This window comes from Diadema setosum, chromosome 20, assembly GCF_964275005.1.
Source record: "Diadema setosum chromosome 20, eeDiaSeto1, whole genome shotgun sequence".
NCBI classification, from domain to species: Eukaryota; Metazoa; Echinodermata; class Echinoidea; order Diadematoida; family Diadematidae; genus Diadema; species Diadema setosum.
The window spans coordinates 23,126,149-23,142,202 of record NC_092704.1 but is presented as its reverse complement, the minus strand read 5'-3'; the positions used below and the strand labels follow the sequence as shown (position 1 = coordinate 23,142,202).

The 16,054-nt window shown below is 38.6% G+C and overlaps 1 protein-coding gene across 1 annotated transcript in view; it reads left to right on the top strand.

Moving 5' to 3' along the window:
* Window positions 1-982: 982 nt before the first annotated feature.
* Window positions 983-16,054, top strand: part of LOC140243336 (alpha-N-acetylgalactosaminide alpha-2,6-sialyltransferase 2-like) — a 100,994-nt gene continuing 85,922 nt past the window's right edge. Inside the window, exons 1-2 of the mRNA XM_072323013.1 lie at window positions 983-1,091; window positions 11,600-12,282. Coding sequence (XP_072179114.1) covers window positions 11,725-12,282 — 558 coding nt within the window. The 5' untranslated portion in view covers window positions 983-1,091; window positions 11,600-11,724. The remainder of the gene's footprint in view (window positions 1,092-11,599; window positions 12,283-16,054) is intronic.

Below are 16,054 nucleotides of genomic sequence, written 5' to 3'. Positions count from 1 at the left end.
AATGATCAACCGTCTAAATGCTACTTCGGGGTCTTAAAACATAACATCTGTATAGCTCTATTTTGCAGAAAACCCCATTCAATTTTGTAAAGCGGTCACAGAGAAATGTGGATTGTTGTAAAGCATGTCACGAGTCTGATTCTTCCAATTTTAGCAATTCAATGCTCTTGTGTGTGAATTTAGACAGAATTTGGACAGAAGAGATTCCCGACATCCTCTACAAAATTCCTCATTTCTCTTTGACCACTAAAGCAAATCTACAAAATTCCTCATTTCTCTTTGACCTCTGAAGCAAATCGAATGGGGTTTTCCGTAAGATGTGGGCAATGAGTTATAGTTTCATACCCTGAATTTGTATTTAGATTGATTCACTATTTTTAAAGATATCATTGCGGAGGGCCCCATTGTAATTTTTTTTTTTGGGTCATACTGTAGATAACGATTTATACCAACAAACTGAGGACTCTATATACTCTTAATACTCTAAATAAGTACGAGCGAGTGAGGCGAAATTTGTATATTTCTGCGTCATCATTATTATGTTTTTTTCTTTTCTTGTTTGATTTGGGTTTTGCCGCTGTTTATGAACCGTGACGAAATCTAAAAATCGCTATTATGTTCGCAAACAATAGCAACCATTCGCCGCTCATCACCTCCCGGATGGATGCTTACACCACGCCAGGGGGTTGAGCAGAGCCAGCATGGTTGGATGATAGTGATAAAAAGAGGTTCACTGTTGTTCAATCACACAGTACAGGGCCAGGCCAAAATGTGCTTGGGTACCTTCTACCACTGAGTATTAACACGTTCTACACACGGTACACACATGATTTGACCGTAGTTCACCCACAACGTTCACGTTTACGTATGTAGACAGACGGTACGGTTTTGTGGCACATCAACGAGCTAGCGCCCGCTAGTAGGATGATGTACGTGCAGCTAGCTAGCTGCTGACTCGATTGGAATATGAGCTGCTGTGTACAGACGAACATCATATCAAAAGTCACATTCGGATAGTGAATAGAAGTGCAGCAGTTAGTATGCCCCTGGATTGTTTCTAAAATTTGATAACCTTATTGAATGAAGAGGAGGTAAGTGTATTCCTGCCAGATTTTGATTGTTTAGCGATCGTTTATCATGTTTATGATCGGATTCGTTGGGTCGGGATTTGACTGCGGGGTAAGGCTCTTCCAGTGGATGACCCAGCCAGATGCTCCAGCGCATCATGCCGCTTAGATGCCGCTTCTCCCACGATCTGACTTTTTGGCTGCTTCTTGTATTGTGCAATAGACACAGTGATAGGGGATGATCCAAATGCAAAATTTACTTGTCGAGTACAACGAGTTGCGAGTGTTGGCCAGCTGTGCTGGCCAAAGCGGTGCTTTTGGTTCGAGCAGTTGTACTGCTTCAAGCGCAATGCAACGTGTTCCGATTTTAATCTAATATGATATACTAGTAATTATAGCCATATAAAGTCTAGGCCAAGAGTTGTAAAGACACTGTCTACTGCACTAGTACAACACAAAGTAGTACTATTGTATATTATGGAACCTTTTTTGACAACTGTTTTTCTGTTGAGGGTGTAGATAATACCAGATATTGTTCAAACATGTACCTAGGCTAGGGGCATTTCCTGAAGAGCTTTGTCATTTTTTTTTTTAAATGACAAAATGTTAAAAGCCAGCAGAGAAACCCTTGCATTTGATTGGATCTGTGGCACTAGTAGTGAAGTGGCTACTAGATTCTAGTACTAGTAAAAATAAAAATGTAGATACAGGTAGTAGGCCCTATTAAATAGTCTGGAGTATCCACTTGTGTTTATGGCAAAAGGGTGTATCTGTGTTTCACAGTGCTGACTGAAAAGCTGAGAAAATCAAGCTTGAAATTTTGTTAATATTTCTAGTGACTAGAAAAGGCATTTAAATTCATGCTCAAAGTCGGTTTTCATCCAGAATTTAGTTTACATTTAATGTTTTATTTCCTGATCTACATGTATAGGCGATATTTTTTTTTTTTTGTGTGTGTGTCAAAGGCTTAAAAAAAACCAGTCAATAAGATAATGAAATTTGTGCACATACATAAATGCACCTTTTTGGCTAAACATTCTCAATACACATTGCTACACATTTGTTTATGAGTTCATGTTATGGAAGAAATTTTTGTTTTTGCAATATAGGTATATCTGTCAAATATTGTGTGGTATTTTTGCATTGGTTCAAAATTCTCAAGACATTTTCTTTGTGTTTGTAAATTGTAAGTAGGCCTACACATGTACAAATGTAGGCCTGTGTGGTTCCACAAACAGTTTAACCCGTTGAGGACGGTTTGATTTTGCTACAACATGCATTTCCCGTAGACACTTGCCCCGAGTATACTCGGGACTTGTCCTCAACGGGTTAACTGAACTCAAACTACACATGTATGCAACAGAACTATTTGTATCAACTAATTGTCTGACGAATGGTTATCAAAGTGTTCTATGTGTCATATTCCTGTTTTTTTTTATTTTTTTAAATTTTTAAAATTTTTTTTTTACCCGTTGAGGACGATCGAGTCCCGATTATACTCGGGCAGGTGTCTATGGGAAATGTGTGTTGTAGTAAAATCAAACTGTCTTCAATGGGTTAATCATTCTCAAAATCAAAACAAATTGTGTAAGTAGGAATTTGATGCCATCCTGTTCTTGATGGTATCATGACTGACTATCAAATTTTCAAGTGTTTTCTGTGTGATATGCATGTAACATTGGAAAGTCCCGTGATGTTATTGTAATACACAACACATCCAGTTACCAGTGAATCAAATCTGCATCAATCTCATGATGATTTCAGAATGTCAATCTGTCAGTTTATCCCACATTTCATTTTTGGCAATATACAATGTACACTGCAGGACAATCTGCTTAACAAATTTTCTTAGTGTATAAATGTGTGTACAAAGTATACCTGTACTTGGCCCAGATAAGCTCTGAGGTACAGATGTACTGTACACCAGTTGAATTGTGGGCACAATCCCTCTACTACAATGTATACAGCTCTAGGTAAAATGACAAAGGTTATTGAAATTTCACCAAAAGGATGGGGGCCATTCTGCAGTTTATAAGTAACATTACATAACATTGTAAGAAAATGTTCATGTTTGCTTTTACTATGAAATCTCCGTTTATTCATTTCAAGTCTCAGGCATCTTTTACAATCATGTTCATCCTTCCCAGGTTTACATAATACAGTGTATATAAAAAAATGAATAGAACTAAAACTAATTTTGAATTGTCTTGGTGACTTCAAATGTCCCTTAAAGAACATTACAGAAAAGGGTATTTTTTCAGAAAAAAAAAATCAATGTCTTATGACAAAACATTTGCTAAAATGTGCAAGATACTTTAACACAGTGAAATGTAATGTTTATTACATGTTGTAGGAAGTAATCTTTGCATTTAATACATATAAATTACTTTCTGCTAATTCTGTAATTTGTATGATGTGTTGTGAACATTTACAGTGTACACTGTAGCTCCTACAGCTGTGCATCTATTATTGTCATCCATTGATGCACATTCAGTGAATGAGAATATCCATTACAAAGTGTATATTGAATTTATAATACTGCTCTGGCAAATGATGTTTAAAATATCATCAAGACCATACAGTGCATGCACCTTTTCTTACCTGTCGTTAAGACCATTTCATAACAAAATTTAAAATTAATCTGGTAGAAAATCAAATTAGAATGGGCATCATTGATGATCAAGTACATTGTATGAGGAATGGAAACAACAAGATTTAAACTCACCAACTGTTTGTGAAGTGCAGTTTAAGTGCAGGCACCCACTGTTTCCCTGCAGTGTCCATTGTTCTGTTGAAATGAATTTTGTTTAAATGTTTTTTTCTCATAGAAGGTGTAACGTGAGCAATTGTAAAGGATTAACACTCCTTATAAACTCATTCTCCCCTATTCCTTGTGCAAGATCATATGAATGGTATCACAGCTTTAAGAAGTGCAAGAGCATGAAACAATGCTGGCTGTAGTACTGGTATGTGTTAAATGATTAATGTGCGCTGGGTGTGACAGAGTGCCCACAGTACTGGTAATCTGTCATCTTGACATGGTCAACTGGGCTATTATATGCACCCTTCTGACATTCTTAAGCATGAAACATGTGTCACTATAAAATTAATTACTGAAGGCCCCCTTGTTGATGGTGACTTCTCAACACAGTTCTCTTGTTGTGAATAGGTCTGCTAGTCACAAATTCAGTAATTTTTTGCTTGATATAGTATGAGATTTTTTTTTTTTTTTTCAATCATTACTATGTTCATAGTTTTGCACCTTCTACATGTATGTTAAGCTCAACCCCACAAAAATATCCCCTGGTGTCATGAGCAATACAGTCGGCTGAAATATTAGGAAAGCCTATAAACAGTACCGGTACCCAATAATCAATATGCACCTTGCCAAAACCAGGGGGACATTTCATGAAGCATTTTGTCTGACAAATTACAAATTTGCTTTTAGCCAATCAGATTCAAGGATTTCAGTAACTTGAAACAGTTTGTCAAAGAAAAAAAATCTGACAAAACGTTTTATGACATGCCCCCCCCCCCCCCCCCCCCAGTGCACCAGCTCACAATAGCCAGATCAGGTTATTACAGTACAAATTCCAAGCCCTTTTTTTGGGGGGGCATACTTAGGCCTACATACATTACTATATGTACAATAGGTACTCCAAACCTGGAACATTTCCTGCGCACATAGCAATGACTGTCATACTGCTTTACAGTACTCTATGACCCCTGTTTTGTACCTGAAAGGTAGCCCGAGGCCATGTTGCATACTTTTTACACATGAGCTTTGGACTGGCTCGAGCAACAGCACCCCTCGTGGACCTCTGTTACACAAGGGTTGGCTTAGTGTTGCCTTTCCTCACTCTGCCGAAGGAGTGCCCTTTCGGTAAACAACATTTGGCAGTGGCACATACATGTAGGCCTATTTGGATTCATCATAATAATACTACTGCGTGCATTTTTTTCCTGCAGAAAATCATGTGACCAGTCAATCTCATAGTTCCAAAAACGGCCAAGGGTCTGCCTCGGTCAGGTACCATTATACTGAACATTTGTAGCTGGGGTGCCGGCCCGGCCTCAGACCATCTCCAGGGGTGGCCTTAAAGAGGCGGCGGCCCATGGCCAGCCCGAGTTTTGTTTGACTGTTCACACATGTATGCACATAAAAAAAAAGCCAACACATAGCTGGCCTGGGCCAGACTTGAACATACGGGGTCTCTGTGGTGTATTACTCAATGAAACCTGCCTTGCTAATTGTGAGTTTGTGCATTTGTCAAGGTAAGGGGCATATTAATAGGCATAATAGATGCTTATTTCAGCTGAATTTCCTCTTGATGATATCACAAAAGGCAAAAGAGAGTGGGGGTGCTTTAAGTTGCTGCAGAAAATATACAAAAGAAAGTGATAAAAAAATTCCCCATAAATTATTTTCATCAAACAGTTCCAGAATTGCTAGCAGATCTCTATTTCATAACATGTTCAACTTTTTTTTTCATAATAACAATACCTAGCAAGAACAGGGTGTAGCCAGTACTGTGCTCAGGAGAATAAAATTCATTCCTACCTGAGCTATAAGGAATGTATTCCAGGTGGAACATTGAATTCAGTTGATTTAAAATTTTGGTGAAATGTCAATTTTCTGGCCTTGAAATTCCTCTAGGCATCATAAAATTATACACTGTAAGTACACTGAAAATGTTATTTGTTGTGATGGACAGAAATAGTTTGGAATAAAAAGAAAAGAATCCTTTTTGCAGGGAGCAGCATGCCAACTGTTATTGTTTTGTTTCGTATGTTTTGTTGGTTTGTTTTTGCTGTATTTTTCACAGTTTTTTTTTTCCGTGAAAGTACTGCTGGTTTCATGAATAACACCATTTTCCCCTTTCGAGTTTTGGAATCGTATTTATACATGTATACATGTCGATTGCTGGAAAGGTTAAGTATTCGTTTTCCAACAGAAATGAGTACGCCTTTTCAGTCCTCAGAATAATGCGATGCTGTTTTATACGAGGTGCGCATCCCTGGGAGAGAATGGATGGTCAATCTTTGGTCCAGTAGGCAAGATTGATAAGCTTCATTAACATGTAAATGGAGGGCCCATAGTGACTGTGTGAGAGGCAGAAGCATCCCAGTCGGTTGCACAGGAGTCACTCTACTTCATTTTGAAATCAGTTACAAGGTTTTTAAAGGCACATTGGATGTATTGTGTTCAATACTGCAGCATGCGTTCCCCTCATGCATTATACAAGTACAACCTGTACCTGGTAATCAATCAGTTGAATCTTGCTGAATCCCAATCAGATGCAAAGTGCATGAAATGCAAGTATTGTGCCACCCTCATCATCCCCCACTGTTCTTCTTCTTTTCTTTTTATAGTCAGAAAGATAACCATCCCCCCCTCGTATTAGAGAGCTTTAGATTTTCAGAGGGACGTTTAGAGGAAAAAATCCTGTTCTGCACATGTGCAAAATTGCTTTCCAAAATGGATATCTATTTATATCTCGCGTCATTTGAGTTTTCACTATGCGTTCTTGGCTATTTTTACCTCCGGTCAATTCATGACACAGAGAGCTATTTGATGCACTGATCATATGGGGGCGCCATTTTACTGTTTATAGGTTGCGTCCTCACTGCTTTGCAACATGACACAGGGGGAAGGGAGAACAGCCAGTGCAATCGTTTAATATCTTAAAGAGTGTGTACAGTTCTGGTCGAGGTGAAGATTTAGCTTTTAACGTTTTGTGAGATATTCAGAAACCACTCTATGAGATGTCAAAGAGCATGCGGTTCTAAGGGGTATCAAAAGTTTATTCGATGAAAATCGGTTTTGAAATGGCTGAGATATCCAAAAACAAGGTGAAACAAAGAGATACTAATAAAGTTGGGGCATGTCGCCTTTTATTATTAGCACTTTTTTGGATATCACAGCCATTTGAAAACCAATTTTCATCAAATAAACGTTGAATCCTTCTTAAAATTACATGCTCTTTCATATTTCATAAGAGGCTTTTCATTATCTCACTTAGGAATGTTCAAAACATGAATCCCTACCTCAACCAGTACTGTACAGTCCCTTTAACCCACTGAGGACGGTTTGATTTTGCTACAACATGCATTTCCCATAGAGACCTGCCCGAGTATACATCGTTGTACTCGGGACTCGTCCTCAACAGGTTAAACGTCCACGTTGCAAATCTAAAGCTCCCAACAAGTGTATTTTGTTTTTCCTGTTGGTTCTCTCCATCCCTCACTGTGCATTACTCACTGGTGTGTGCATTCATTGGTGTTATTTCTTGGTCCACTGGCAGAAATCTCCTAAAATCTAACAATATATGTGAATAGGGATTACATAATGCTACCCCATTAGTCACAAGGGTCAGCCAGGTTGGTATTTCCCATTGTTATACACCTCTGTACGTGTACCTCTCAATAATAATGAAATAATCTTTTTCTTTTTTTTTTTGGGGGGGGGGGTGGGGGGATGGGGGCTGGAGGGAATGATAAGGATCTTGATCAACTACAGTGCAAGCCATAGGCCATGTATACTGGCGCTGAAGAGCTTGGTGTTTAAAGGGCTTTTTACACTTGTGTTTCTTAACCCCGGACTTTCTCTGACCCAGGACTATCGTTAGTCCCGTACCAAGTTTTTCAGCTTTTTACACTCGCCAATTAGTCCCGCACTATCTCTTGTCCGGGGCTAAGGAGAAAACTGACCTTTTTACACTCGTATTTCTTAGCCCCGGACTTTCCAAACCACATGAATATTCATAATTACGCTGTGTACTGTACACATACACGCATGCACCGGCAGCCCTTAATTACCTCGTTTCTGATTGGTCAGTGAGGGTCGGACTTCGTCTCCGTCGCTTAGCCCAGGATTATTTTTTCGTTTTGTTTACACTCACTTGCTTGGCACCGCAATTGCAGTGCTAACCCCTGCTATTTTGCAGGGCCAGATAGTACCGTACTATCGGTGGGGCTAGCCCACTTTGGCAAAAACGAGTGTAAACAGAAAGTGGGCTAAGGATAGTCCCGTACCAACGGTGGGGCTAAGGCCCCCCCTTAGCCCCACTGTTGGTCCGGGGCTAAGCAAAAATTTACAAGTGTAAAAAGCCCTTTATAGTATTACTGTACCTATAGCAAGTTGGGTGTTGACCCATTGAGGACGGGCTGATTTTGCTACAACACACATTTTCCATAGACCCCTACCTGAATATAGTCAGTACTCTTCCTCAACGGGTTAAAGGTACAAATGTATTGCTAAAAATATACTATTTATCACAAACAATTTTATTATAACTTTTGTTCAAATTTTGTATATAATAGCAGTACTTAACATTGATTATAGGCCTACTGAATTAACATTTTTACATTGGTTTATTCTATCCCCAAAAAACTCACATTTTAGAACTTTTTTGAAGTGCACTAAAGCTGTTTTTTTATGTTTCATCTGTAAATGGTAAATAATGTCTTTAAAGGCTGTGGTAATCAGTGGTTTGACTCAGTCACTGTTTTTTGTAATAATAATGTTGCCCCAAATTTACTCTTTTGAATGTGCTGCTCTATTTTGGAATTTTGTACTATTAAAATTTTCTTTATAAGGCATGACAGATGTGATAATATCATCTAGGTAAAAATCTTGTACAGTACAATGTATGTGCCATCTGATTCCCATGTTCCAAAAGTTGTTAACAATGATCTCAAAATTTTGTGGACAAGCGCCACTGACTTTACAAAGTAGTCTTTTTCAATAAACTTTATCTTTCGATAAAGTCAAACTATTGTACCCATCTGATTTCAATCCATTTTCCATTTGAAATTAGTGTGTAAAGAGTGAACCGAGTTAGCATTTGATACAATGTAGCCTATAAAACTGTAACAAAAATTCCATGGTCTTGATCAAAATTATTGATTCTTTGGTGAACGTGTACACTGTACTCTCATGGCAAGAGGCATGTGAAAACGGCATCCATTGCGTATACTTTGTGAATGCCCTCAAGGAGTATGTTGGGCTGGCTCTAAGATCTGTGCAATTCAAGCTTGTCCAAACAGTGAAACATTACATATTATATGGGATTGTGGATTTTAAATGGTAAGTATGTTTTAATACTACAAAACCATATGGTTCCAAGTTGCATTTGGGCCACTATGTTCAGTTTTTGTTTCATTATTGACATGCACTATAATCATGCATAAAATTTAACAATGTAAAAACATAGTGGGCAGAGTTGAAAGAGAACTGCACTTTTTTATTTGAATTGAGTGATATTTAAAGAGTACAATGTATAAAGGCAAAATGTACAAAAAAGAAACAAAAAACACTAGTAGCCCCCCCCCCCCAAAAAAAAAAAATGCAGTAAATTCAGACAAAAAGTAGTACTGTAAGTTCTTACATTTTTGTTGTGATTTTATCATGGCTTCCAGGGAATAATTTTCCTGGTATCGCATCACAATTTGCTATGCATTTTTACACCACTGCTACACAAACTAACTTTTGTGTAGCAGTTTTCTTCCACAGAAGTGTACATGATACCATTTGAAATACTGTTTATCAGCTAAAATTGCTAATCAAATTTGAGTTGGAAAATTATTCCCTGGGCTTCATAAAGATACAGATCTGTGTTGATTGATCTCCATTCAAACCAGTGTAGATGATGTAGCTTTCCAAGTGTTATCTGTTTGCTGCATCAGTGGTTGCATTTTATGATCAAATTTCTTCTTTTTCGATCACTCTAATTTCTTCTATTTGTAAATAACCCACAAAGGATACATTTTTGTTCACTGCTTACTAGGTCGTTGACATTCACAAGCTTTATTTAATGTTCACATCTAGAGTTCAATTTCTCTTTAAACACAAAATTTGTCTACTCACAGTATATGATATGTACAAATCATATCATCAAAGTAAATCAATAACTGAGGTGTGGTTGGTACAACATTATTGCTAATCATTAACTACCCTGTATCAATAAATCCATGTACTGTCGCAGCTCTTTTATCTTTCGTTAAGATGCCAAGTAGTGTTTGTGCAGTGGAAGCCCATCAATCATATTGATGTACAATAATGTAGTATAGCAATTCTACATCAATGAGATTATTACCTCCGCCAAGGGAGGAGGTTATGTTTTCGTTACCGTTGGTTTGTGTGTTCGTTCGTTCGTTTGTTCGTTTGTTTGTCTGTGTGCAAAATAACTAAAAAAATAGTTAACGGATTGGGATGAAACTTGCAGGAAAGGTTGAGAATGACACAAGTAATAAACGATTAACTTTTGGTGGTGATCCGAGAATTTTGGGGGAATTTATGAAGGATTTTTGATATTTTGGCAGGTAGGGTCAATGAACTTGGGAGTTCAGGCTGCGCGTATTTGAGGTTTTCATGCGCGCACTAAAGTGAGTGCTCTAGTTTCTGCTAGGGCGAGGCGCGCCGTGCAACTGAGGGTTTATAACGTCACAAAGGCTTCTATATATTGGGAAATCGGGCGACTTTCAGCACACAATATTAAAGTACGTATGGGTGGAAATCACTGATATCTCTATGGAAGAACAAAATCAGTGGTGAAAATGATTTGCATGCTTGGTGGAGGTCTGCGCTCTCAGAGTGCTTCTCTAGTTATTGGTGTGATAAAATGATATTAGATTTGAATACTTTGAAATTGTAGCTCTGTTTAGTTTTCTTCTTCTTCTTCTTTTTCCAGATGATAAGCTGTATTCGAATAGTACCATAATCATCAAATGTTCAGCTGAAACTACTTGTCATTGTCTGGAACTGTCTGGAAGGAACAAAAATATTTTGTTGAAATTCTTTTATTCAAATTTGGCCTATATTTGGCCTTTGAATGAACAGGCATTTTCCTTTTCAAGCTCCATATATGAAAATAATCAGCTTTCACAGTAAATTCGCAAGTGCATCTTTATCCTTCGTAGTGGAGATAGCTGGGACTGAGTATCAAAAATAAATGTGCACAAAATCAGACTATACAGCAGTACCAGAAATTGCAACTTTGTGATAGGAACATTATATATATTCAAATCTTCTGTGTAAAAGAAGTCACAAGCACATCTGGCAAGTGAGTTTTTGAAGTCCTCATACAATATACAATATACATGTACATTATTTGACGATTTTGAATTTTTACAAACGAAGTATCAGAACAAACTACTGTATCATCCCCTGTGTGCCTTTACTTTTCTGTTTTGTCACAGAATATGAAGTTGGTATATTGTAAATTTCCATTTCACATTAAAGGGGAAGGCTAGTAACTGATCAGTGGGAATCAGTGGAAATGCTGGGAGATGATTGTTCCAATCATTATGGGATTCATTCAAGAGTTCATTGTATATCTATTGTTGTGTGAAAATGATTTGCTTCAGAACGGTTTCATATTCAAGTAATGTGCAGATTAATGCTCCGTCACTGACCAGGGACGCTAACCTGGAAGCATTAAACTGCACATTACTTGAATATGAAACCGTTCTGAAGCAAATCATTCTACTAGCCTTCCCCTTTAAAGTTTCTCTCACCTGTTGTCTTACAGCTTCCAGTCATGTGTTTGTCAGCCTTGTTGCGATGCCCTTCATGAGAATCACCCACATTGAATCTGAACCTGGTTGAGGGGAGGAGCTGGTTGGCCACCCTTTAGGACAACCCACCACCACCACCATGTGGCTGAAACTTTTCAGGTCGCGGGCCGTCCACCTGATGGTCATCTCAGGGGTCATCGTCTATGTGCTCCTGACGCTAGTCGGCATGCTGATGCACGAGAATGAGCACGCGTCCGACAGCGCCCACCAGCGCTATATCAACCTGTTGAACAGCGTGCAGCGGGAGGATAGGGGGTTGGTGATAGGGGAGGAGGCGGCGCCACAGGACCCAAACCAAGGTCACATCGCTGCGGATGATGCAAACTTTATATACGTGGGCAAGCAGGCCCCTGAACCACAGCAAAACCTTGACTCAAACAAGCTGGAGGACATCTCCAAACTCTTGCGGAACATTGAGCACAAACTGGACAAGGGTGATGCTGACCAGGGACAGTTGCTAAGCAACGACTTTAAGGATGTTCAAAAGGCCCTCAAGGGACTTCTGAAAGAGCCAGAGGAAAGTCCAAAGGAGAAGTACAGTCGCATAGAATTAGAGGAGCCAAATAAACGGGAATCCCCAGCTTCGGTGGATATCGACACTCTACCATTCCTGACAGATCCATCCCAGCCAATATCAGTGAGTATCGCTGATCTACTGATGAGCTGTTATTTTCGCTATGATTTAATTGTCGTGAATTTAGCGAATCGCAGTTTGACTGCGAATATTACAACATGCAAAATTGTTACCATGCACTAGGGTAATAGCTTAATAACTAGCATTGATTTCAATACAAGAAAGCAATATTTCGCAAAAATGTCTATCACCACCTCATTCGCGAAAATATCTGTATGCTAAAGTAACAGCTTATACAGTATTTCCAATTAAAAGGTTTATGAACATCATACTGAACACATGAAATCCAATATATTTCATGGTGGTTTTTATTATTTATTTTTCTTGTTGGTTTTTCATCACTTTTTGTTGCTGGGCCATGTGACTCTCCTAATTTTGTGCCTCACAAGCATGATGATTAATGGTAACTATTCTTCTGTTAACATCCTGCACCAGTTTCAGGGATTGTGCTCAAAGAGTGGGGCATGTACACAACAAAAACCCTTAATTGCAGAGAGCGAAGAAATTCCCACTTCTCGCCTGCCATTGTTGCTGGTAGAGAGATAACAGACAACAAGGGCTGTATTCTCAAAATCTAAAGTAACTTTTAAGCCTTTAGCCTCTGGAATAAAGGAGACATCGAAATATTTCTTAAGTGATAAATATCATACATGTCTTTGCCATCGGAAAATTGTAAGAAACAGATTGTGTATAAAAGAAATGTTCAATGCTTTTATGGTTGCATGTACTGAAGCAACATTGAACAGAGTTTTTTTAAAACCCAATGGAGATGGTCTGATTTTGCTACAACAAGCATTTCCCATGGACCCCTGCCCGAGTATACTTCGGACGTCGTCGTCAACAGGTTAATAGTCATTATAAACTTCACGTGCAAAACTGTGAAAGTAAAATCACAGTACCATAAACCTGTACTGCATACTGAAGAGACAAAGAATAAGACAAAGAACTATTCATTTATGATGAGGAGCAGTTACAGTCTCTTCAAATGTTGCCATATTGGGCAAGCCATAGGCAAGCTTTCTGGTCATATGGAGCAACCATTGTTATGATGATTTGCACGCATCTTGAATATGGTACTAGTAAAGTGCTTTGAGGATGAATCCCGAGTATACTCGGGCAAGCTTCTACGGGAAATGCATGTTGTAGCAAAATCAAACTGTCCTCAACGGGTTAAGTCAATTAAAGCCAGTTTAGTTTGCTTGCTTGGTGAAGTGACAATTTGTGATTCAGATTTCCTTTAAATCCGTCGAAGATTCTGTATGAGCTGATTTTATTATAACACACATTTCCCACCTTGACGCCCACCCGAGGATACAACACCTTGGTTAAACACTGCCTGAATAACAAGGTTTTTGTTTTGCCTAATGACAAAAATATACCTACTAAAATTTATGCATTTCATTTCATATTACATGCAATTAGCGTACATTTAATGGTAGTGACGGGATACAGCACAGTGTTTGTCTATCAAGCTTGAGTAAACTGTAGGGTTGGTAGGTTTTTTATGATATTTTGTGAATATGTTTAAAGGGATGGTACAGTATTGGTGGGGATGAGAATTGGGCTTTTAACTTTTTACAAGATACCAAGAAAACTGGTATGAAATAGTACAGAACATACCATCTTAAGAGGAATTCAAAGTTTATTTGATGAAAATCGGGTTTGGAATGAATCAAACACCCAAAAACAAAGTAAAACAAAGCGATCGTAATAAAGTGTGGGTCCCACACTTATTAGAATTGCTCTATTTTGGATATCTCAGCCATTTCAAAACCAATTTTCATCAAATAAATGTTGAATTCCTCATGGAATTACATTGTCTTTCACATTCCATTAGAGGTTTCTCATTATCTCACTAAAAAATGCTAGAAACCTGAAATTAGGTCTCAACCAAAACTCGTGTATACAACCCCTTTAAAGTCCTCTCTATGTCAGGGTCAAAATCTGTTGACAATGGTGAACGCTTCCATGCACATGCTTTGTGGCTACAGCTGTAACTGGCAATGGTCTGTTGAGTACCATTAAAGAATTTGCAGTAGTGAATATTTCATTTGTTTGATTTGGGGGAGGGGGTTGCTATAGACTTTTCTTGAACACCACCTCATTGTACAAGTTGCCAGCAGTACTACAATATACAGTAGGATATCCCCAAAGAATTTTACTTGCCTCACCCGGCATTCTGTGGGCAATGGGTTGAAGGCTGTATGCTGTGAAATAAAAAGCACTGGAGATGAAACCATACAAGTGTTGTCCACGATTTTATAAAATATTTTGTAAAAATGAAGAATAGAACCACACTGTCTAGTGTATGCACATCATATTTAAGAGGCATAGTGCTGCAATTCATATGCATATTATGCAACAACATTGAAATTTTAGCAGACGGTCACAATCACATGAATTCAAAGGATGGCAATTACAGGATGTCAGTATGCATTATATACCCATGCTAGGACACTTAAGAAATCATTCTTTTTGATTGGCAGATGCACCAATAAAGGCCAGGGGTGATTTCTTCTGATGTGAAACCTGCTTCACAGAATTACTTTTTCATTTGATGCTTTAAAGCAGCTAATAGCACTGCTACTTGAATCAAAATGGGCCATAGACCCCGTTTACAGTGCGAGGCTCGGCCGTGGCTGAGCCGTAGCCGAGCCCACCTTCATTTCAGTGTAAACGCGCAAAAGGCCAAATGCGAGGCCAAAATTGGCCTCACATTTGGCCTCGCTCTGTAGGTGGTCTCGGCTGCGTTTTCTCAATGTAAACGCAAACTGGGCCAAATGCGCGGCCAATTTTAGTCTGGCTTCCAAACCCTCTGCCTGTATCTTTCGCTATTTGGGATATTAACCCCCTCAACGTCGAAAACTAATATAGTTTAAGGTGGTTTTGTCCTGCAAAGGATTTTTTCCTTCGGCAAAGGCCTTTGCCCGAACGGCGACTTTGTCGCCACGGAATTCAGTTGGCAAAGGGTCTGAAAACCAGACAATACCAAATTGCGTTTTGTTTACAAGCAGAGTGCCACTACAACAAAATATTGAAAGGTTTGAATCAAAAGCGCGGTCGAGCCCTGCAGTGTAAACGGACAAAATTGCGGGGCTCGGCCTCGCAATTGAGGTTGAGCTCGGCCGCGGCTTGGCCGCGGCTCGGCCCAGCCCCGCACTGTAAACAGGGTCTAAGAGAGAATTTCTAATATTCAGTTTCATCTGCCACTATTTTTATTCTACATCAACATGTTATGTATTATATGAAACCTGCATCACAGCTCTCACTTTTGCATTTGATGTTGTAAAGCAGTAAACAGCACTGCTGCTTATGAATCAAAATGGGCCACATATTCAGTTTCATCTGTCACTATTTTTTATTCTATGTAATGATTTTCAAAAAAAGAAAACAAACTGCTCTTTATTTCACACAACATACAAAGTGCACATGTACTTTTTTATTTTTCTTTTGATACAAGTTTGTACTGTAGCTCATTTTTGCAGATGGTCGTACATCAACTAAGGCTCAGCGCTCATGGTTTCACTGAGTTTTTTTTTTTTTAATTCATACTACAGTTCAAAGTTATTACACACACACACACACACACACACACACACAAAAAGATTCAATATGCATCCATGTTGTACAGTTGTAGGAAGTCTGACTAGTGACAAAACTGCATACACAGTTTTACTGGCTGATTCATATGTGATGTAGCTGTTTGATTAAAAAAAAAAAAAAAAAACGAAACCCACCCCAAACAACCAAACAGACTAACAATGACAACAACAAA